The following is a 24829-nucleotide window of genomic DNA, read 5'->3' on the forward strand; positions in this document are numbered from 1 at the left end:
AGTCGTGCGCCAGCAGGCTAGGCACATGGTCCTGGAGGGCGCCGATGCTCAGCGTGATGGAGATAGAATATTGCTGCCTGAGGTCTCTCCATCAGGAAGTCCAAGATTCCATTACAGAAAAGCCTTAACTAGAGATCTTTCTCTATAAAGTCACTGCATGGGCTATGCCTCACAGTATAATCTTGGACCTTGAAGTAGCTAATGTTTCTTCGTGCCTTGTACTGGGACACCCACAGGTTTCAGGCTGACTAAAGGAATCTTTTTTCAAAGCTAATAATCTTCAACTGTAGTTAGTGTTTAAAGATTCAAAGATTCACTTTATTATCGAAGTATTACGCAGAATACAACTCTGAGATTCGTCTTCTCCAGATAGCCATGAAATACAGGAAGACCGGGAAAGTTGTTGGAAGAAATGACATCAATTCTCCCACCCCCCCCCGCACGAAAAAGGAACAAAACTCGCAAACCGCAACCCCTCACACAAAAGCTAACAGATCACCCACCCAGACATGGCAGCTAAAACGTCAAACCCCTAACCCCCAAGCCCCTTCCACCCAAAAAACGGAGAAAATACCATCAAACCCCCAACCTCTCTCGTACACACGAACCTAACAGACCGCTCACACGAGAAAACTCCAACATCAGACCTCAAATCTCCAAACCCCTCCCTCGTCCCAAAAAAGTAACATATCGCCCACCCGCCAATGGGCAACAAGAAAGAAAACACAGCAAAAGCTGAAGGAGACCAATATAAACTACAGCCCACACCAAAAATCACATATGTCTCGAAATTTCGAAAGCATCTTCCATCAGCCTCAAGGAGAGTGACAGTTTGAACTCTCTGCTTCTGTGCAGGGTGACCACAGACCCCCATCCTTCATACCCCGACCCAACGCACCCTCCCGACCTGTGAAGGGAACAGCTCATCAAGCTCAGCGTTGTGTTGTGCGACTGTACGGGATCAACCTCAACAAGACAGTGCACTTCACCCCTGACATTCCAGGCAAGCACATTTTGCAGGGGATGGGGGACTGCCTCATCTCCACTTTTCGTGTAACACCATGTTCTGCATTGTGTCTATCCTTCTCCCTCCTCAATGTATTTATATATGTTATGATCTGTCTGGATTGCGCACATACAAAAGCTTTTCAGTGTTATGACAATAATAAACTAATTCAAATTCCTGAGAAAGTCATGTCAACTTTATTGTCATTTAATTATAAACATGTGTACTGGCAAACAAGACGATGTTTCTCCAAGCCAGGGTGTAAAGCACCCCTGTCCTATATTGGTACATATAACACACAATAACTCAGGAAAGTAAGAATTAAATCTCCAAACAAATTATGCAAAAATAAACAAAGTAAAGTGGATAAGTTAAATATTGTAAGGTACAGTACAAATTATCCGGTGACACTTCGGATGCGATGCAGCAGGAAGTTCAGAAGCCTAATAGCCTGAGGGAAGAACCCATTTCCCATCCTGACTGTTATAAACCATATAACAATTACAGCACGGAAACAGGCCATCTCAGCCCTTCTAGTCCGTGCCGAACTTTTACTCTCACCTAGTCCCACCGACCTGCACTCAGCCCATAACCCTCCATTCCTTTCCTGTCCATATGGCCGTCCAATTTAACTTTAAATGACAACATCGAACCTGCCTCAACCACTTCTGCTGGAAGCTCGTTCCACACAGCTACCACTCGCTGAGTAAAGAAGTTCCCCTTCATGTTACCCCTAAACTTTTGCCCTTTAACTCTCAACTCATGTCCTCTTGTTTGAATCTTCCCTACTTTCAATGGAGAAAGCCTATCCATGTCAACTCTATCTATCCCCCTCATAATTTTATATACATCTATCAAGTCCCCCCCTCAACCTTCTACGCTCCAAAGAATAAAGACCCAACTTGGCTGTAACTTAGGTAATGAAACCCAGGTAAACCTTCTCTGTACTCTCTCTATTTTGTTGACATCTTTCCTATAATTCGGTGACCAAAACTGTACACAATACTCCAAATTTGGCCTTACCAATGCCTTGTACAATTTCAACATTACATCCCAACTCCTATACTCAATGCTCTGATTTATAAGGTCAGCATACCAAAAGCTTTCTTCACCACCCTATCCACATGAGATTCCACCTTCAGGGAACTTTGCACCATTATTCCAAGATCCCTCTGTTCTACTGCATTCTTCAATGCCCTTCAACGTTCTTGTCTTTATGCATCAGAGTCTCCCGCCTGGTGGTAGAAAGTCAAAGATGATGCTGGGATGGATGGATGGAATCCTTGATGGGTCCTGTGTATGCAGCGCTCCTGATAGCTATCCCCGAAGGATGACAGGGAGACCCCTATGATCATTTCACCCATTCTCACAGGGACTTCCGGACTGATGCTCGGCTGCTCCCATACCAGATGGAGATGCAACTTGTCAGGATGGTCTCAGTGGTGTTCTTGTAAAATTCAGTTAACATGGGAGGGGTGGGGAGAGCCTCGCATATCTCAATCACCCCAGGAAGTGGAGCTGTTGCTGTGCCTTCTTATTAAGGGAGTTGAAATTAAGGGAGCAAGTGAGGCCTTCCATGACGTGAACTCTGAACTCACTGTGGAGGAGCCACGTATGCGCAGAGGGGGGGATGGTTCATCTGCACCTTCTGAAGGCCCACAATCATTTCCTTAGTCTTCTCCATGTTCAGACTTAGGCTGTTGCTCTCACACCAGTCCGCCAGCTGCGCCACTTCCTCTCTGTTCTCCGACTCATCGTCATTGTTGATGAGACTAACCACTGCTGTGTCATCTGCAAACTTGATGATACGGTTTGAGCTGGATCCTGAATCTTCTAAACCTAAAATCTTTACTAGCCAGAAGGACAAGGTCAGCTTCGTCTGGATTCCTACATTGTCTGATTGCTCCAGGTTTCCTACGTGCTCCTGGATATATTTTGGTGGTGGGGGGGAGGAGGCATGCCAACCCCTCTTTGTGGGGTTGTTGTGGATCCTTGTCAGGTGAAATTCAGATCGAGTTCTTCCATATTATGAATTCGTCAAGATTCTGAGTAGTGTCCTGACGAAGGGTCTCAGCCCGAAACGTCGACTGTACCTCTTCCTATAGATGCTGCCTGGCCTGCTGCGTTCACCAGCAACTTTTATGTGTGTTTTCTGAATAGTTTGTTAGTTTTTAAAAGTTAATTTCTGTAATACATCTTCAGTTTTGTTTGAATTGCTGAAGTGTCTATGATTCCTGCACTTGAGTTCGCTAGTGACCCTCACAGAATATCACTGATCCTTCACTGTGTCAGAACCCTGGAACTTCCTCCCTAATAAAATTGCGGATACACCCTTACAAAAATATTTAAGTAATTTCCCTTACATATTGGAGGCTGACCTGTTAGATACTATTATGAGTATGAATCCTTTGATTAAGGGTTCTATTGGAAGAATTTATAATTTACTATTACAATGGGATAAGCGTCCTTTGTCTAAGATTAAACAGGATTGGGAAAAGGAACTTAATTTGACTTTTATGACGGAGGTTTGGATGCGGATATTGAAGTTGGTTAACTCTTCTTCAATTTGTGCTAGCCATTCATTGATTCAATTTAAAATTGTACATCGTTATCATTTGACAAAGGAGAGACTTTCTAAAATCTTTCCTAATGTTGATAGTCATTGTGATAGACGTAAAGCTGAGATAGCTACACTGACACATATGTTTTGGTCTTGTTCTATATTGGAACAGTTCTGGAAGTCGGTTTTCTCAACAATTTCTAAAGTACTTAAAATTAATTTACAACCTAATAAATTAACTGTGCTTTTTGGAATAGTTCCTCAAAATATTCATGGTATTTCTGTGTCTGACCAACATGTTATTGCATTTGTTACATTGATAGCTAGGAGGGCCATTTTGTTGAAGTGGAAGGATACATCAGCTCCCACTTTGTCACAATGGTTCTCTCAAGTGATGCTATGTCTTAGTTTGGAGAAAATTAGAAGTCGAACCTTTGAACCTTTATTTGATTTTGAGTAAAGATGGGGCTCATTTGCTCGTTATTTTCATTTGAGTTAATTGCTATAATTTTTCCACGATCTAATTGTAAATTTTTTTTAGTATATTTTCTCTTCTTGCTGGCGGTTTGATGCTTATTTTTAGAAGCTTTTTGTATGACGCATGGCTGCGGGGTTTAACACCTAATGCGTTCTCCTTTTTTTTCTCACTTTTCTGCTCAGTAGGTTTTTTTTGTTATCACAAAATTTTGTTTTCAATCTTTAAGATGATGGGTTTTTTTGAGGCATTGTAGGTGTTGTTACTTCGATGTACTCATGTTATTTTTCCTATATATTCAATAAAAGGATTTGAAAAGAAAGAAAATTGCGGATACACCCACACTTCAAGGACTGCAGCTGTTCAAGAAGGCAGCTCACCACCAAGGACAATTCTCAAGGACAATTTTAAACGCTGGGTCAGCCTCTGAAGCCAACCCTTGAATGAATAAAATGATAATCATTTTGTTGTTACCTTGCAACGCAGCATCTTCTAAGCCTAAAATCTTAATTTGATGTAATTCCTGATGAAGAGGGTCAGCTCGAAACATCAACTATTTATACCTTTCCCAACCTTTTTTAATGCCCTGGAGCCTTACCATTGACCAAGGTTGGGAACCCCTGCTACAGGTGCTGCCTGACCTTCTGAGTTCTTCCAGTACTTTGCGTATTAGCAATGGCACTGAGTGTTCCAACTGCGCATGCTCGCTGGCGAATCGCCGCTCGGCCTTTGCGCATGCGCCAACCGGCCGCAGTTCTGTTGCGGACTGCGCAGGCGTGGAGCTCGGCGGTCTGGCGAGAGCGCGGCCGGAGGGAGAGGAAAGGGTAAAGCGATGATTCACGGGGCAGTTCTGAAGGGAGGGGTGGGGAACGGCGCTGGGCAAGGCCGCGGCTCAGGCCCGTCACCTCCGCTAACCGTCGGGACGTTGGTTTGGGAGCTCCGTCCGCGCGGCAGCATGGAGGGTGTGTGTGGGGAGGGCTGGCGGCGCGGGTTGGGCCCGAGGCCTTTGTTCCGGCAGCCTCGAGTGGTGGGCCGGCCCAGCAACGGGGTAGGTAGCGGCCAGCTGCGAGTTCAGCCTGAGCCCCCCGGGGGGCTTTGTGGATGGTGGGCAGCGGGGCTGTGTGGCAACTCAAACGGACCGCGTGTCCTGCTGAAACCGTGGCCTCGGTCTTGAGATTTTGAGGCCTCCGTCCCGCCATCGTTGGCGATTACCAGGTGCCGGTTCTAGTTCTTAGGCATGTTGTTGTAAGGGGAAAATCCCTAATAAATAGAAGAGAATTGTCGATGTCTCGTGTTGAAACCCTGCATCAGGATCAAAAATGTGGTCGGAGGAGCACTCAATTTTTGGATCAAGGACCCTCAGGCGTCAAACACGTTTTATGTTGTAGAAAAAGGGTAGTGGACAGAACAGAGTACAGACCAAAAGTTGCGATTACCAGAGACAAGGGAGAAAACAATATACCAGAAATACCCAATCACATCCCTGGAGGGAAGATTGGGTGGTTACTCGAAAACTTTAAATTCAAAATCAAGCCTCGATCTGCACTGAATTGTGCTTTAGACTTGAGCATGGATGGAGCAACGTAGGAGTCTGAAGACTGATGTCAGAATGAGAGCCGGAGGGAGATTTAAAATGCACAGAAGCTGGGAAGCTCAGGGTCACTCTCGCAGACTAGTTGGCAAGAGATTGCAGGTGCTGGGATTTGGAGCGGTAAAGAATCTTCTGGAAGAATTGGAGTTCGGTTTATTGTCATTCAACCGTATGTATGTATACAGCTAAGCGAAACAATGTTCCTCAGGACCGGGGTTTCCCAGCCTGGTAGGAGTACATGGCCTAAAAAAGGTTGGGAACCCCTTCTCTGGACCAAGGGGCACAACGCAGTACATATTACTTTGTGTGCTAACTGTTTGAGTTATATTGCCACTAGTAAATTAATAAATAATTATGGTGCATTTGTGACACAAGTTAAAAAGTAAACAGGATAACGCTACTGGTGCATTGTGTGTGATGAGATCTGGATGGGGGCAGAGAGTTCAGTAGTTATACAGCCAGGGGGAAGAAGCTGTTTCACATCTGAGCTGTCCTTGTCTTATGGTAAGGAGTCAACGATTGTTGGACCAAGAAGAATCATTGACAATGCCAAGGGCCATGTGTACGCACAACTCCTGGTAATATATCTTGGGTGGGTGGATCCTCTCAGCAGTCGCTGCAATCCTGTATAGGGATTTGCGGTCAGATGCCTCGCAATCCCCTTACTAAATGGTGATGCTGTTGGTCAGGACACTCAGTCTGTGGTGGAAAGGAGTTGTTGACATTTCAGGTCAAGCCCTGCATCATTTCTGCTGTAGGGTTTTGACACGAGGCATCAACTGTTCATTCCGCTCCCCCTCCCCCGGATCTAATCACGGGGCAATTTATGATGACCAATTAACCTTCCAACCAGTATGTTTTTGGACTGTGGGAGGAAACTGGAGCACCCGGAGAAAACCCAAGCGGTCACAGGGAGAACATACACACCCCTTACAGGCAGCGGTGGGAATTGAACCCAGATTGTGGCACTATGAAGCATTATGCTAACCACTACGCAGCTGTGCCAATGTTTCAGGTTGAAGAACTCATCAGTCTTCATCCTGAAATGTTTTTTTCCTCCTCTCCACAGATTCACCCTGAGCACTGAGAATATTGTGTTATTTCAGATTTGCTTTCATGTTTCATTAATTTAAAGCATTAGTTAATGGTGGTCTTCATCTCCTTATTTAAGTAACTAGGCAGTGGTTTGGATATTATTTACAGTATTAGGTTACTACCTAATTTGCCTCTGTGGAAAGGTTGGACATTGCACTGGTATCTGCTGCAATTTAGGCAGACTGTGGCAAGGACGTTTTCACCTGTTGGAGAATCTAGCCCGAAGCGGTTGGTTACGATTTGGGACACCGTGGCAGCACAGCAGTTACTGTGATGCTACCACAGCACAGGAAGTTCCCACACCCCCTGTACGGAGTTTGTATGTTCTCCCGATGAGGGCGTGATTTTCCTCCCAGAGCTCCAGTCTCCTCTCACAGACCAAAGGTAGTGGGTAAATTGGTTATTGTAAATTGTCGTGTGATTAGGCTAGGGTCAATAGGTGTATTGCTGGGTGGTGTGGCTCTTAGGGCTGGAAGGGCCTGTTCCACAATGCATCTCTAAATATTGATAATATAAAAATATATAATGGATTGCAGAATGGGGACAACACGCAAAATGCTGGAACTCAGCAAATAAGGCAGCAATTATGGAGGCGAGTAAGCAATTGACGTTTTACCCCACGACCCTGCAACAAAGCTGGAAAGGAAGGGGTGAAGAAGCCAGAATAGAAGGCGGGGGTTTCAAGCAGTTGCGGTGTTTTAAGCTAAGCTGTTTTTCTTTTGACTTGATTTTGATGGTAGCTCCAAGTTATTGAGACAAGTTGATGTGTAATTTCCATCCTCTGTATGTCCCATCCACACCATGTCTCTGTTTCTTGGATATCTGCCTTCACCCATTTTCTGGCCACCATAGCAGGGATAGGGTTTCCCTTGTCCCTACCTACCACCCCACGACCCTCCATATCCAGCATATCATTTTCTATAACTTCTGCCATCCACAACTGGATCTCTCCACTTTCCATAGGGATTCCTGTCTATGTGACTATCTCATCCACTTGTCCCTCCCCACTGATCTCCATCCTGGCACTCATCCCTGCAAACATGCCCTTGCACCTCCTTCCTCACCATCATTCAAGTCCAAACAGTCCTTTCAGGTGAGGTGACAGTTCACCGGTGAACCTGTTAAAGTGTTCTGTGGTATCTGGTGTCCCCAGTGCAACCTCCTCTGCATCGGTAAGACCCGACATAGATCAGGGGACTGCTTCGTTGAGCACCTTTGTTTGTGGTAGACGAAGCAGTGGGCTCTCCCAGTGGCCACTCGTCTCAATTTGACTTCCCAGTCCTGTATATTGGTCAGTGGCCTCCAGTACTGGCCCAATGAACCCACACTCGGGTTGAAGGAGCATCGCCTCTTTCTGCCTGGGTAGTCTCCAACCTGATCTCTCTACTTTCTGGTAATTTCACCTTCGCCCTTCTCACTTTTTTCTATTTCCCATTCTGGCTCCCCTGTCACCCCTGTCACCCCTCTTCTCCTCACCTCCCTCTGATGCCCCTCTTTTCATTTTGAGGTGACAGTGTGGTATTGGTTTCCATGCTTCACCAAAGTTCCAGTCACCACCTTTGGGCCACACATTTGCTACTGGATTTAATGTGCAAGTTAACATCAGAATTTCAGAAAGTATATTGTATACGTTTCTCTGACATTAATTGTACCTATTAAACCTATTGAATATCCAGCATATTGGGGCATATTGTGTGATTGCTGGTGGTATTAATATTGAAAAGATTGTCCACGCTGGTAGCAAAGGAGCTGGCCTCTACCTCAGCTGGGTTCAGAGACCCAGGGAGACAAGTCAGTAAAGAAGGCGATTAGCAAGTTTCTTCATTGGGCTTGGCATTGAGTACAGGAGCTTGGGTGTCGTGTTACAGCTGTCTGAGACATTAGTGCAGCTGCATTTGGAATATTGTGTTCCGTTCTGGCCGCCATAATGTAGGAAGTAATTAAGCTAAAGAGGATGCAGTAAAGATTGAACGGATGATGCCAGGGCTGGAGGGCTTGAATTATAAGGAAAGGTTAGGTGTAGCACTATTTTACCTTGAGCAAGGGCCCCCTATCTTTTTTTAATGCAATAGAGCCCTGCCATTAACTGACTGGCCTTTGGACCCCAGGTTGGAAACCACTGGCCTAGAGTGAAGGCGGCTGGTAGGTAACCTTAAAGTTCTGAGGGGCGTAGTAAGTGTAGATGGTCAGTCATTTTCCCAGATTATGCGAGTTTAGAGCTAGAGGTTATGGGCTTTGGGTTAAGAGGAAATATTTAAATGAAAAATGAAGTTGATTGTTGTATGGAATAAGCTACGTGGACAAGTGGTAGACGTGGAGACAATGTGTATACAACATTTGGACAGGATGGGAAAGGGATTAGAGCAGGGGTTCCCAACCTGGGGTCCATGAGCCCCTTAATAGTATCGGTCCATTCATAAAAAAGGTTGGGAACCCCTGGTTTCGAGGGGGAAGGCCTAATGCAGGCAAATTAGACTGTCTCAGCCAGCATGGCTGAATTGGGCCAAAAGGCTTTTTTCCTTGCTCTAGAATTCTAATGACTATCTAAAAGTTGAGTGCACAAACCCCATTCAAAGCTGTCTACTTTGTCATTTCAATGCTGCTTCAGGAGTTTCTGTTTTGCGTGTTGGTGCATGAGCCTTCTTTCTGTGATATTTTAAATTAGATTCCTGGAAAATCTGAAGGGCTGTAATGGTGTTGAGAACTGGGTGGAGACCAAGAGAGACTCTTGTAGTATTTTACGAGTTGACACTTGGGGACTGGCCATTAATGAGGTTCTGTGGCTAAGACTACATAGGCAGGGGTAGATTCATGCTCAGGTGAAACCTTCCAATATCCAGACAGTTCTCCTTCCTTTTTCTTTTTTTTCCTCAGGTAGGGTTATATATCGGAGAGGGGGGAGGGTAGATAGTATCATTCTATGTAATCACTTCGAAAACTCAATAAAAATTATATTTAAAAAAAAGATTCATGCTCAGGCAATGTTCGATAACATTGGAGAGGGGCTTGGTAGATGTCAGGTTCTTTATTTTCAGAGATGGTTGTGCAGTTTTGGATAGGCATGAGTATGGGCCATGCGCAGGCCGGAGGAAATAGTTGTATTGGCTTAAGTAGTTTGTTTGGCACAGTATTGCTATATGTTAGTTTTATGTTCCATGTTGATTCCCAAGTAACATCCAGGAGGTCCAGAGGCCTGAAGACCCACGCTCAGCGGTAGGTGCATCCTGAAAGGAATCCTGACGTGGTATATCAAAATCAGGTTTAATATCACTGCCATAATGCTGTGTTGTTTGTGAAGCAGTACAATGCAAGATGAATACTGTTGCATTAAAAACCAGGTGCAAAAGAAGAATAGTGAGCTACTGTTCATGGACAGACCAACTTGAGAGGGCATGTGGGATCTATACTCGGCATTGAACCTGGTCAGGTTACAGATCTCTCAGTGGCTACATATTTTGGAGATGGAGATCTCAGTTCCAGTCCCTTTAGCATAGCCATGGACAGGGATAAGAGAACACAGTATGGGAAAGTATTCAGCTGGGGTGGGGTAATTACAGTGGTATTGGTTAGTGTAAAGTGGGAACTGAGGTTCCCGGGGGTGGGAGGAATACACAACAGAAATGTGAAGGTTGTTTGTGTGGGGTTCTGAATAGGTTTGTGCCACTGAGGTGGGAAAGGATGGTAGGGTAAAGGAACCTTGGTTGACAAGAGAGGTGAAACGTTCAGCTAAGAGAATGAAGGAGGCATACCTAAGGTTTAGGAAGCAATAATCAGGCAGGGCTCTTGAGAATTATAATGTAGCCTGGAGGAGTTTAAGAAGGGACTTGGAAGAACTAGAATGGGATGTACCTTGGAAGGTCAAACTTGAAGGGGAGGTGAATAGAAGGGGACTTGGAAAAAGCCTTGGTGAGTAGAATTAAGGACCCCCCCCCCCAAAGATATTCGACACAGACACGAAGAATGGGAGAACTGGAGTTGGGGTAGAATTGCTCAAGGATAAAGGAGGAAACCTGCTTGAAAGTGGAGGAGGTAGTGGAGATCCTCAGTGGATACTTTGCATTAGTGCTCACTAGGGAGAGGGGCCTTGACAAATGTGAGGCCAGCATAGACCAGACTAATGTGCTGGAGCGTACTGAGGTAAGAAAAAGATAGTGTTGGATCTCCTCAAAACAGGATAGAGAAGTTCCCAGGATCAGAAGGGGTATACTCCATGAAAATAGCTGGTGAACGCAGCAGGCCAGGCAGCATCTATAGGAAGAGGTACAGTCGACATTTCGGGCCAAGACCCAAAGTACCTCTTCCTATAGATGCTGCCTGGCCTTCTGCGTTCACTGGCAATTTTTATGTGTGTTGCTTGAAATTCCAGCATCTGCAGATTTCCTCATGTTTGGGTATACTCCAGTTTACGTTGGGGAGCAAAGGAAGAGATTGCTGGGGTGGTGACGATCTCTTCATCCTCCCTGGCCACACAAGTAGTATTGGATACAAACATTGTTCAAGAAAGGTAGTAGGGATAATCCTGGGAATTACACACCAGTGAGTCTTACGACAGTGGTAGGCAAAACTGTTGGAGAGAATTCTTAACGACAGGATCAATGAGCATTTGCAGAACCATAGTCTTATTAGCGATAATCAGCATGGCTGTGTAAGACGCAGGTTGTGTCTAATGAACCTAATTGAGTTTTTTGAGGAGGTGACAAAACATGTTAATGCTACAGTGGTGTATATAGATGGTTGATGAGGTTCACCATGGTAAGGCATGTCTAGAAAGTCGTGTGTAGGATTGATGGAAACTTGTCTGGTTTCAGAACTGGCTTGCTTTCAGAGATAGAATGGTAGTAGATGGTCCGTATTCCACCTGGAGTTTGGTGACTAGTGGTGTTTGGCAGCGATCTGTTCTGGATCCCTGCTCTTTGTGATTTTTTTTTTTAATTACTTGGATGAGGAAGTGGATGGGTGGGTTTATAAGCTTGTGACACGAAGCTTGGAGGTGTTGTGGATTGTACAGTAGGTTCTGTAGGCTATGTTGGAATATTGGCAGGATACAGAGTTGGGAGGGGAGAAGTGGCAGCTCTGGAAAGGTTCAGTCTGGAAAAGTGTGAAGTGATGGGCTTTGGAAGGTCAAACTAGCAGGTGGAGTACAAAGTTAATGGCAGGATTCTTAGCAGTGTGGAGGAACAGAGGGATCTTGAGGTCCAAATCCATCAATCTCTCAAAGTTGCTGCACAAGTTGATAAAGTGGTGAAGAAGACGTATTGTGTGCTGACCTTCATTAGTTGGAGAACTGAGTTCAAGAACCATGAGGTAATTTTGCCTCTATAAAACTGTATAGTTAGACTACACTTAGAATATGGTGTTCAGTATGGTCACGTCATTATAGGAAAGGTATGGGAGGTTTAGAGAGGGTGCAGAGGAGAGTTACCTGAATTAGAGAACACGTCTTATGAAGAAGGATCAAGCAAGCTAGGGCATTTCCTTTGGAGCAGTGGAGGGTGAAAGGTGATTTGATAAAGGTGTATCAGACTATGAAAGGCATTGCTAGAGTGATGAACTGATATATTTTTTACTAGGGCGACAATGCCCAATACAGAACACATCTGTTTAAGGTGAGTGGAGAAAGGTTTAGAGGAGATGACAGTTTCTTTTTAGAGTGTTGGTATCTGGAACACACTGTTAGGGGCAGTGGTAGAAGCTGTCTTAAAGGGGACATTTAAAAGCCTCGTAGGCTCATTGATGTAATAAAAATGGGGGGTTGTGGGCTGTGTGGGAGGGAACGTGTGGATTGATTGTGGAGTAGGCCCTTAATATGCTGTAGTATTCAATCAATTTCTTCCCCTCTATCAGATTTCTGAGCAGTCCATGAACTCTACCTCATTATTCAACTTTTGCTCCTGTTTTTATAACTTGGGCTCATTTTTGTCTTACACTACTGCTGCAAAACAACAAATTTCCCATCCCAACCTATGTCAGCGATAAATCTGATTCTAAAGTGAAGAGGTATTTGCTGCGGCCACGACTATTAGAGGTGAGGTGGAAGTAAAGAAGTGATTGAGCTAATCTTCAGAAGCCATAGGAGGACTAGAAAGGTTTGTTGGAGGCAGTTGAATTCCTTCTGGTGGCAGGTGCAGAGTGACAATGCAAGGGGTGATATACAAGGCTCACAAAGGAGTGAGCAGTGCTGTGCGAATACATCAGTGAGAAAATGAAGTCCGCCTCATCATCATGTATGAGGTGTCATATGATGTGGGCAGTCATGGTCTTTCCATGACCATGATTGCTGTTAGCCAGTTTTTCTACAAAAGTGATTTGCCACTGCCGCCTTACCTGTCTTTACAAGATGGGTGACCACAGTCGTTATCAATGCTCTTTGGAGACTGTCTGCCTGCCATAACCAGGTCTTTATGATGTGCACCAGCTGCTCATACAACCTGCTCCCAGGGCTTCACGTCACCCTGATCGGGGGCTGAGCAGGTTCTACACCTTGCCCAAGGGTGACCTGCAGGCTAGCGGAGAGAAGGAGGCCCTACACCTCCTTTGGTAGAGACGTACCTCACCCCACCACCCGGGTCCATAGAATCAGATATCTTGTTTAATTTCTGCATAGCTGTTTGTGTACACAATATCATGTTTAGGCAATTCTCTGGGTTTATATGTATATAGTGAGTGTGGCAGCAGCCTGCAGTTCTTTATTTTTCCCTGATATGACTGAAATAACTTTAACCCATCCTTCTGGCGGTGTTCGCTGAACTTGGCATTTAGCTTGCCGACATTTTATCAGTGGAGGTGACACCCTCACTACACAGTTGTTGGTGTTTCTCTCTGGGAGGGGCTTGTGTTTGTATAGGCCCCTGTTCCCTTGCCTCTGTCCTGATTGGCTACCCCTTCAGTTGACCTTTGAATTCCATTGGCTTGCATTTCTTTGGCTGTTTGGCTCTATTTCGATATGTTTGTGCACAGAGCTATGGGACGAAGCTGGCACAGGAATCTTTTAGAAGCACAATTCTCTTCTGATAATTCTGTAAACAAGTATGTTAAAATAGACACCATCTACAAACCCCAAAGAGCCAAATAAACACAAGCCAATAGAATTCAGAGATCAACTGAAGGGGTAGCCATCAGAACCGAGGGAAGTGAATGGGGGCCTCGATAAATGCAAGCTCTCCCAGAGAGAAACACCAACAACTGCACACTGAGGGTGTCATCTCGACTAGTGATGAAACGTCTGCAAGCTAATGCCGATCTCGGTGAACAGCACAACACCAAATACCTCAACTGAGCTACCAATATTCACAATACCATCCTAAACACATCCTTTTTTGTAATGCTTCTTTGTAAATAAAACTGGGATGGAATCAAATACAAGTAAATCTGAAAACTACCTCATTGGAGGTATGCTTAAAGCAGGTGCCCGACTGGGTGAAAGAATTTTAAGCGCGTGGATAGGTTGTTGTGGGACCAAGGCTTATTAACTCCTCAACTTCGACTTGAAGACATGTAAACAGAAGGTTCAAGCAGTCTCTTTGGACTGAGAAACTGAGCTTTTCTGACCCGTCTGGGGCTTTCTGGAGATTTGTTGTATCAGCAGTGCAAATCTGAACAATAAGTCTTAGATATTAATGAATCTCCACATTAAATTAAAAAACATATCAATGTTTGGCTGCAATTTTGCTCTGAGCGCCACCTGAATTTAAAATTATAAGCAGGGCTTTTTATCCCACCTGTACTCGGAGTAGGTAAGAGCTGTCTGCTATCAAAACTCGAGTATGGTGGCCATGTCCTGTCCTTGGCACTGGTTCTTTTCAGCTTGGCAGTAGTAAAGGTGGTGTAAATTTCGAGAGGATATTAGGACACAGAGTGACACTAGGCACAGTGTCACTTGATACAGAATTTAAAAACACTCACCTGCTTCATAGAGGAGATCGCAGAGATAAAAATGTTTCTATTTTAAAGCAAACCTGAGAGTTAAACTTATTTATTGAGCTTCAGTGTGGAACTGGCCCTTGTGGCCCTTAGAACCGCACCGGCCAACTTTAACACTAGCCTAATCACAGGACAATTTACAATGATCTGGCAACTGCTGCATACTTGAGCCATCAGAGGAAACTGGAGCACCCAGAGGAAACCCAAGCAGTCACGGGGAGAACGTACAAACTCCTTACAGACAGAGGTAGGAAATGAACCCGGGTTGCTGGTACTGTACTGTAAAGCATTGTGCTAACCACTACCCTACCGTGCTGCCCTAAGTATTATCTTCCCTGATGTTTTAATCTTTTCAATGGCTGACTGCTGGAATTATTGCTTCAAGGGTTTGTCTTATTTTTAAAAATTGGCACAATCAATTGCTTTTCCTTTAGTGATCTTGTTACTTTGCACCTTCATGACAATCTCAGTGGAGCTGGGGTCTATATAAGTTTGGTTGTATCAGTGTTTGGGTGAAGGTAGGATGATGAACGGTATGTGGAGGGATAATGTTGATAAGGTTAAAAGCTCCCAGTTGCTACAATTATCAGTCCTATATAATTAAAACATCCTTCTATCTCTAAACCTTATTTTTTGTTTTTGCTTTGGTGTTAAGTAGGAGCTGAAGAATGGCGTATTACTCCAGAAACTCCAGAGCTTCAGACTGCAAAGTCTATGTTGGAGATTTGGGAACAGGAGCTGCCAAAGGGGAGCTGGAGCGTGCTTTCAGTTACTATGGCCCCCTCAGAAATGTGTGGGTAGCACGAAACCCTCCGGGATTTGCTTTTGTGGAGTTCGAAGACCCCAGGGATGCTGAAGATGCCGTGCGTGGGATGGATGGCAAGTGAGTATCTTGGAAGACCTCTCAAACTCTCCAGATACAGTACCAACATTCTCAGTTTCCACTGGAAGCCGTAAGATGAAACTGTCTGTGAACAATAAGTTTCTGGGCCATAAAATTGTGAGTTCTTTCATCCCAACAGATTCTAGGTAGTTATAACTCTACTGGGGACATCACAGATCCTTTTTCATCTTGCCCTATTACCTTTCATTCTCTCTTGCATTTAACCTGCATTCTCTTTAAATATATTTATGGAATTTGGGACAATTAAGACCAGATTAGTTGCATCTTCTTGGCACTATTTGGGAAGGAGTTTTTTTTTCCCTGAATTATCTTTTCGATTAATTAGTGGTGGTAAAACATGAGAAAAAGGAGTCAAAATAGGTGCCTTCCTCTGTCATCAACTCTGAGTTAGGTCCTGTAAACCCTTGGTTGCTTTATATTCTAAAAACCTTATCAACCCCAAAACTCTCTTGGGTGGAAGTATGTTTATGGACTGTGGTTTAGTCTATCCTTCAGTGCAAATATCTTCTGTAAAGTTATAAAATCTTAGAACATCCTTTTCTAATCGTAAAGATCTCTGCTCAATCTCTTCTAACAAACAAGTTGAGCCTCTTTCATGCGTCTGTTAGTTAACCAAACTCTGCAGTGGGGGGGGGGGTGAGCTCTACTGCAGGATCTTTGACTGGAATCATTAACTTTGTTCCTCTTTTCACTTGCTGAATGCCGTCAGTATTTTCTGTGGAGAGTAGGGAGGCGTTTGCATTGTTCTTTAAGAAGAACTGGTGGAGTCAGCCGGACTTTTGATGGCATGTCTTGAAAGTGTCATTGTTTGGACATAGCTGTGAGACCCACTAGTAGGATAGCACTGTTGGGAGCAATTAGTAGAAAAAGATAATTAACCAATGATGAATATTTAAGTAATGAAATTTTTAATACAGTTCATTTGGAAAAATGTGATTTATTTTTAAAAATAAGTTGCTTGGAATAGTGTGGGTATAAATTTCAAAAGGCTGCTTTGGTGTTTTTTGGAAATTTCACTCTTTATTTTGTTGAAACCTCTAGGCCAGATAGTCATAGAGTACAGCCCTTTAACCCATCTGGCCTGTGCCGAAGCATTTAAACCGCCTGCTTCCATGGAGCTGGACCATAGCCCTCCGTAACCCCTGCCATCCATGTACCCATGCAAACTTCTCTTAAGCATTGAAATTGAGCTGACCAGCAGTTCATTCCACTCTCACGACCCTGAGTGAAGATGTTTCCCCTCATGTTCCCCTTAAACATTTCACCTTTTAACCTTGGCCCATGACCTCTGGTTGTAGTTCCCACCGAACCTCAGTGGGGAAAAAACCTACTTGCATTTACCCTATCTATACCCCCCATAATTTTGTACACCTCTATCAAATCTCCTCTCAATATTCTCTGTTCCAAGGAGTAAAGTCCTAACCTGTTCAATGTTTTCTTGTAACTCAGGTCCTCCAGACCCAGCAGCAGCCTTTTCTCTGCACTCTTTCAACCTTGTTTACATCTTTCCTGTAGGTAGGTGACAAAAACTGCACACAATATTCTAAATTAGGTCTTACCAATGTCTTGTACAACTTCAACATAACATTCCATCTCCTGTACTCAGTACTTTTAGTTTATGAAGGCCAATGTGCCAAAAGCTTTCTTTAAGGCCCTATCTACCTGTAATGCCACTTTTCAATTCCATTACATGCTTCTGGAGTTTTACTATGAATGAAAACCCGTGTGCTGTTCTTGGTGAGGAAAAGTGCAGGTTCAGTCTGGAGTATGACTAACGTGACTAATGCTTCCTCAGTCTCCAGAGCATTGAGAATTCTGTGTGGGGATTGGGACTTAATGTGGATATACAACCGTCTCCAATGCAAGCACCATCAATACATTCTCCTTGGAATTTTTTTCAGGGTCCTTTGTGGATCGAGGGTGCGTGTTGAGCTATCAAATGGGATGTCGCGCAAATCGCGCTTTGGCCGCCCCCCTGCTCGGCGCCAGTTTGACCCCAATGACCGCTGCTACCAGTGCGGTGAGCGCGGCCACTATGCCTACGATTGCTACCGTTACAGCAAGAGGAGGCGTGGCATCAGGTAAGCTGCGGTGGACACCGGGGCTGAAGTGTTACAGGTAGTCTTGCATCTTAAGGTCAGCTGAGTAAACTAATCTTAGGAAGGAAGTGATGTATACGTAACCGGCCCTTGAAAAATCTGAGCAAAATAAAAATGTGTAAATACAGGGAGAGCGGTAAGACAGTTTGAGTAAACTTTACCAGCGTGGTGTTCCCCTAGCACAAGAGTTTCATTGAAAGATGACAAGCGCTCTGTGTCAGTCGAACATTTTTTTTGCCAGATATGATGCACTTTTGGTTCTTAAATTCCAGTATGGTGAAGCTCCTGGTCTAGTGAACCAGCTGTCTGGTAAAGCTTAAGTCCTACCTTGCGCACTAGTGACGGTCTGTTACCTACAGGTTTAGAAGGCGGTATTGTTTTCTCCAAGGTGGCACTTTGTCTGCATGCTTGTTCCTTGGGCTTGCACCAAAAGCAGCACAGCATTCAGATATTCAAAACTGGTCTCCTCTAAACTGTAGGTAACTGAATTTGGATCACCTTCATAGTAATTATACATCTGTTACACTTGAGACATCTCATGTAACTCCAGAATTTAAGAAAATTGAATTCAATTTCTGTTTAATTCTTTCACATGCAAGTATATGTTATATGTCTGATGTCTTTTTAAATACTAAGTAGTATACATTTGAATATTGAAAACTATTTTTTAATTGCCCTGTATATATGTATAAAGTAAGTTTTCAATGTGTAGTGTACAGTACTGTGCCAAAGTCTTAGGCACATACAGTATATATAGGAAGGGTGCTTAGGATATTTGCACAGTACTGTAAACTGTATCTTTCCTGTTACCAAGTAACACTTACTACTACTGAGCTAATACAAAGTTAAGCCCTCTTTTGTCTGTTTCTCATCCACCTTTCTATTTTAACCAATATACAGTACTGTGCGAATATCTTAGGCACTCTAGCTACTTATATGTGCCTAAGACTTTTGCACCGTACTGTAGTTTTAGAACAGTCCAGCACAGGAACAGGCCCCTCGGCCCACAATGTTGTGCTGAGCCGGCTAGAAAGTAAATCAAAATCCCCAAAATTAATCCCTCCTACACCATGTCCATATCCTCCCATTTTCCTCACATTCATGTGCCTAACTAAACATCTGTTAAAAGCCTTTACCATCATACCAAGCAATGCATTCAAGGCATTCACCATTAAGTTTTTTTTAAAAAAAGGCAACTTTCCCCTCACATTCCCTTTGAACCTACCCCCTCTCACCTTCAAGTCATGCCCTCTATTTTATCCTGCAGTCGAACCCTGCTAATTGGGACTTCACAGGGTATATGTCATAATGTTGACTGATCAAATTTCCCCATGGACCTGAATACTTTGAGCAAGAGAAAGTCCTACCAAATCAGTCCACGTTATCAGATGTCAACCATTTAAGTGGGTTAGAATTTCTTGTGACCATTTCAATGTGATAATGAAAACAGATCCTTAGCATAGTTTAGAGGTTCGCTGGTTTCGTTTTGAGGATTGTGTACTTATTTATTGTATTGGTGCCAGGGATGAAACAATGAGTGCTGTTTTTTTTTTGCAAAGTTATTGGCCGTGCCCACACTGATCTTTAATTCCAGCAAATTTCTAATTACCAAAACTTTGTTCCTGTGGAGTTCAGCTCCCGCAGGTATCTGGTCATATTATTGGCGAGTAAGGGTCAAAACCACACTCGGTTTAAATAAACGCCACTTTGCTCAAAGGCCGTGAATGCCATTTGAATCATCTAGTTGTTCACTTGCAACTTAAAAAGTTGATCTTTTATTGATTCAATTCTAACCCTGCCATTGTTTATCCCTGGCCACCAGTTGTACTGTATTTTTCAAGGGCTATTAACAATGTTTCTGGTGTAATTATTCTTTGGCTAACGATTCACCTGATCCAACCTTTCAGGTTGCTGCATTTGAGTCTCTCGCCATGATTAATGACCTTCTGACCCTCATGGCATCGGGCCTTCTAGCAAACTTTGGCCACTGCGGGTTCAGATCTTCTGTTGTGTGCATATGCCAGTCCTCTACCTGAGGTTCTGCTTCGTCCTGCCTTAAAAAAAATCAATCTACAGTCTTTGAGATACAGAAAATTGGCCAGTTTAAAAGATGTAACGCTAAAGTACGCCCATCAAGCCATCTAATCAGGCTCTGCGGTTTGCTAGAGGAGCGTCCAGCGTAGTCCGTCCTAATTTAAACTCCCCTCCAATATTCCTCAATCAAGCACCACTTGTATCCTGATTTGGGCTTTCTGTGTTTGGAAGATCTGCTAGACACAACGAGAAATGAACGTAATTAGACCAACCTGCGTCTTCTAGATCTTCTAGATCTCTCTGAGGGCAGAGACGGCTAATCTGTTCTGTAAAGGTTAATTTCTTATCAGGCGTAGTTTTTAATTTTACAAGCCTTTGTTAATAAAAGTGTTTAATTTTAATGTGACTTTTTTAACACTTCAATAAATTGGCTCTGCGAATCCACGTTTAACTTTTTAAAAGTAACCATTTTAATAATTTTTGACACTTGGTGCAGCATGGCTAACTGTTGCACGCACACTTATGTCCACCAAGCTGACAATGGTCCCTTCTGTTTTAGCCGATCTCGGTCTAGATCTCGTTCCCGCTCAAGATCCAGATCCAGAGGCCGCCGCTATACCAGGTCCCGCAGCCGCGATCGGTAAGGAAATCGAGAGGCGACTTCAGTTTTGGGCGCTGTTGCTTTTTCTTTCCTTGAGGAGATTGACACCATGTAAATTATGCTTTATTGCAGCCGAACTCGTTCCCGTTCTCCTTCGTACTCTAGGAGGAGAAGTCGGTGAGTGGCAATTAAAGTCATTAAAATGGGACGTGGGTAGTTTGGGTGCTGATCTCATTGAGAGGTCAGTAGAAATCAGTTTGCTGAGACTATCAGTGAATTGAAAGCTGCAGAATGGGTACTGGTAGAGTTGCAATTTAATGACAGTCTAATGCAATGAAAAATGGATAGGCCATGATGAAATGATGGAACAGGCTCAATGGGCCAAATGGCCTAACTCTGCTTCTATATCTAATTGTCTTATGGAATGGCAAAACATGCTGGTTGAGGAGTGGTGGAATGGCATCTCTGGAGTTCTGGAGAATTGGAACTTCCTACTAATGTGATTGGCCAGTTTGATGTGAACAGCATTCATTCTGGGAACAATGCTATTTTATAGCATTTTGGTTAGCTATAAAAGGGAAAGTGAACTCAAGTAAACAAATTTAAAATGGCATGTTAGAAGTCTGAAATTATATATTAAAAATTATGGAAGTACTAAGCAGATCAGGCAGAAGAGTTGTATTTCATGTGGATAGTTTTTCATCAAAGCTTGGAAAATATTCAACACTATCAGATATTGAAAGGGTTATATGGAGTGGACGTGGGGAAGATGTTTTCTATGGTGGGGGTTTCTAGGACCAGTGGGCACGGCCTCAGAATGGAAGGACGTCCCTTTAGAACACAGGTGAGAAGGAATTTCTTCAGCCAGAGGGTGGTGAATCTGTGGAATTCAAGTGTGGTGGCCAAGTCATTGAGTGTCTATATAAAGCAGAGGTTGATAGGTTCTTGATTGGTAATGGCATCAAAGGTTACAGAGAGAAGATGAGAATGGGTTGAGGGGGATATTAAATCAGCCATGATGAAATGGCAGACCAGATTTGGGCCGAATGGCCTAATTCTGCTGCTACGTCTTGTGGTCTAGGACTTTGAAATAGTGTTTTTAAGTTGCAAAAAAGGGGTAAGTGGAGAACAAAATTAGGGCATAAAGTCAAATGATTTGACTAACTTGCTGGCCAATTTATTGCTGAAGGCTTATTAACAGGTCTGTATGGGGACAGTAAACTGAAAGGCATGAATGAATATGGGAGAGAAAGCAGTGGTAGAAACTGTGTGCAGTTGAGGGAAGTCAAATAGGGGGGTGCTCAGTGTTTTCCATCATGTGGATGCATAAGTGTATGTGCAGAATGGCAGGTAAATGCAGCTGGGAGATAAGCAAAATAGAATCTAGAATTAGGTTTAATATCACTGGCACATATCGTGAAACTTGTTGATTTGCAGCTGCAGTACATTGCAATACATTAAAAAAATTATAAATTACAATTATTGCGTACATTTCTATGTGCTTGTGTGTGTGTAAGTAAGATAAGTAATGCAAAACGAAAGCAGAAAAGGTACTGGGGTAGTGTTCATGGGTTCATTGTCCTTGTGGAGGGGAAGAAGCTGTTCCTGAAACATTGAGTGTATGACTCCTGTATCACTACATTGATGGTAGCAATGAGAAACGGGCATGTCCTGGGTGATGGGGGTCATTAATAGAACATAGAACAGTACATCATAGGAACAGGCCTTTTGGCCCACAATGTTGTGCTGAGCCAGCTTAAAAAGTAAATCAAAAGCTAATCACTCCTACCTGCCATGCCTATATCGCTCCATTTTCCTCATTCATGTGCCTATCTGAACATTTCTTAAAAGCCTCTGATGCATTTGCCTTTACCACCACACCAGGCAGCGCATCCCAGGCATTCACCACTCTTGAGTTAACAAAAAAACTTAGCGCTCTCATTCCCTTTGAACCTACCTTCTCTGACCTTCAATACATGCCCTCTGGTAATAGACATTTCAACCCTGGAGAAAAGATACTCCGTGTCTACTCGATCTATGTCTCTCATAATCTTATAAACTTCTATTAGATCTCCCCTCAGCCTCCGCCGCTAGATGCCACCTTTTTGAGGAAGCTCATTGACAATAAGTGCTGTTAAAAGCTGAAAGTCTCATTTAAAAGTCTCATGAAAGTCAGATCTTTACCAACTCTACACCCTTGCTTTTTCAATTTTATCCTTTTGGTCTGAGTCCATGTAACTGAGATTAAAATCTTTAGTAAGAGGCTTGTATTGTATTATGTAGCATTCTATTATGAAGATGCAACATACTAAAACCCTGTTACCAGGAAAAAAATACATTAGCTGGATTGGGATTTTGATGCAGTGGGTCCCAGTGTAAAATGAAGTAGCAGAAATTGTTTTGAAAATCAATGTAAGACCTGTTTTTCCAGTTCATGGGAGTATAAGCCAAATGAAGTAGGGCGTTTTCAAATGTCTTTGTAAAATAGTATGTTTATGGCATAGTGTGAAATATTTGACATATGGTGCTTTAATGGCAGCTCTCACCTCTCTGCAGATCTCTCACTCCATTGAGGTCCAAGTCCAGATCTCCAATGAGGAGGAGGTAGGTGGAAGTTGGAAGCATATTGTCTTGTATGTACAGTATCAGCAGGTTTCTGTGGAGGTCAAAGGGCAGCTGTTCTCCATACGTGACTCTTAATTAAAGAGAGGTAAATGTTTAACCCACGGGACGTCTGGTTTGGTATGTGACCGAACCAGGCAAGCAGGAAGGTTCCAAGTTCATTTCTGGACCTGTACCAAGTTAAGTGACCTAACATACTTGTGGTCATAGGTTGTATCAGCTAACCTCTGCATTCCTGGATGATTTCCATCTGATACACTCTGTCCTCCTTTGTGGACGTTGGACACAAGCCAGGGTCAACTTGGCTGTGTGTTCTGCCAACACTTGAGGACTTGAGAGCAATGCTCTCATAACTCACGCTGTTGCAGTGGAATGATGCAGGCAATGAGATCAGTTCTTCAGTGTATAAAATAAACCCCATGTTTAACTCTGGCTGCTTTTTAGCTACTTGGTATCGGGCACATTTCATTAATACAGTAGCCTTAATGTAAAACTGTTCCTTGGCACTTTGTAGCATTGCAGACAGACATGTTCAAAGAATCCAAGTATGAATAATGTGGATAATTAAAACCTTGCTCAAGAAAGTATTTGGGTTGGAGGTGGTTAATGATTAGCATTTGTTTTCCCCACACCAATGTTATCCCCATCTGATGCTTGGTGATTCTGTGTAAGTATAGTTTAATTTTTAACAGCCTTGATTGTAACTGATGGAGCATTTGACAACAGGAGCTATCGCACCTTAACCTAATCCTGGATAGGCCTACCACACAACCGCTGCATAATAGGGATGGCACAGTAGCGTAACGCTATACAGTACAGGTGATCCGGGTGCAATTCCCACTGCTGCCTTACGGAGTTTGTACATTCTCCCTGTGGCCATTTGGTTTCCTCCGGGTGCTCCAGTTTCCTCCCACAGTCCAAAGGCCTACTGGCTGGCAGGTTAACTGTTCATTGCAAATTGTCCCTCGATTAGGCTACAATGAAATTGAGGGATTGCTGGGCAGCATGGCTCTAAGGGCCTCTGTGCTGTATGTCAATAAATTAATAGCCATAATATAGTCCATTTCCATCTTTGCTTCATCTATTCTACTGTTGAAGCCTACATCCATGCCTTTGCTTGTAAAACCGTAAGACAAAGAGCAGAATTGAGCCATTTGGTCCATCAAGTGTGCTCCACCATGCTATCTCCTACATTAAGTTACAAGGCCATCCTGGCAAGCTTTTTTATCAGTAAACATCGACAACATAGTGTAGGAGTAACACACAAAAAATGCTGGGTTTTTGGCAGAACCTCTTGTGTTTGTAATGAGATGTAGGCATAAACCATTTGAATAAAATCAATCCATGCTTTTATTTGCCTCAGTCCAATAATTTTTGCCATACCTTTCTTGTTCCTCTTGCTACCTGTTAACCATAGCTATGTACTAAATTAATTAATTTCTTTTCATGCATGTTCTTGCCTCAAAACTTGTAATTTTTTTCTTTGTGTAGTCTGCTCTGTAATGTTGGCCTAGAGCTTAGCTCTTCTGCAAATACGCCTCAGTTTTTGCTTTCCAAGAAGTGAAGAAGGGACCCGCCTCAGTCATCTTTTCCTGAGCAGATTAGCATTGTTGCTCTGGTATCGTGCGTTCAATTGTTATTTTCTTATTCTGTCAAGCGCATCTTTGTATAGTGCTATAGTATCAGCATTCCCTGGGTTACGAACGCTGGATTTGTGGTTAGCCTTAAATTCATGAATCACAGAGATGTGCTGTCAGAAATGTTGCAGGTGCTCGTGGCAGAACTGACAGTGCCGTGGGAAGACTGGCTTGAGGAGGCGTCCAAGCATAAAAAAGCCAACTACCAGGAGGTGATAGAGCAGTGTCAGAGGGCATGATGTGAGCCCATGGAGGTGGGATGTAGAGGTTTTGCTGGCCGCTCTC

At 43.5% G+C, this 24829-nt stretch overlaps 1 protein-coding gene across 3 annotated transcripts in view; it reads left to right on the forward strand.

Annotated features, from left to right (window-relative positions):
* The first annotated feature begins 4778 nt into the window (after positions 1-4778).
* The window catches only part of LOC140203825 (serine/arginine-rich splicing factor 7-like), a 29540-nt gene continuing 9489 nt past the window's right edge, over positions 4779-24829 (forward strand). For 2 of the 3 annotated variants that reach the window (XM_072269924.1, XM_072269926.1), the window contains exons 1-6: positions 4779-4865; positions 15306-15530; positions 17453-17632; positions 20244-20324; positions 20418-20462; positions 22842-22889. In XM_072269924.1, coding sequence (XP_072126025.1) covers positions 15316-15530; positions 17453-17632; positions 20244-20324; positions 20418-20462; positions 22842-22889 — 569 coding nt within the window. In that variant the 5' untranslated portion in view covers positions 4779-4865; positions 15306-15315. Of the gene's footprint in view, positions 4866-15302; positions 15531-17452; positions 17633-20243; positions 20325-20417; positions 20463-22841; positions 22890-24829 lie in introns of all 3 variants that reach the window. The other variant, XM_072269925.1, reaches the window with a different exon arrangement.

This window comes from Mobula birostris, chromosome 10, assembly GCF_030028105.1.
Source record: "Mobula birostris isolate sMobBir1 chromosome 10, sMobBir1.hap1, whole genome shotgun sequence".
Classification (NCBI taxonomy): domain Eukaryota; kingdom Metazoa; phylum Chordata; class Chondrichthyes; order Myliobatiformes; family Myliobatidae; genus Mobula; species Mobula birostris.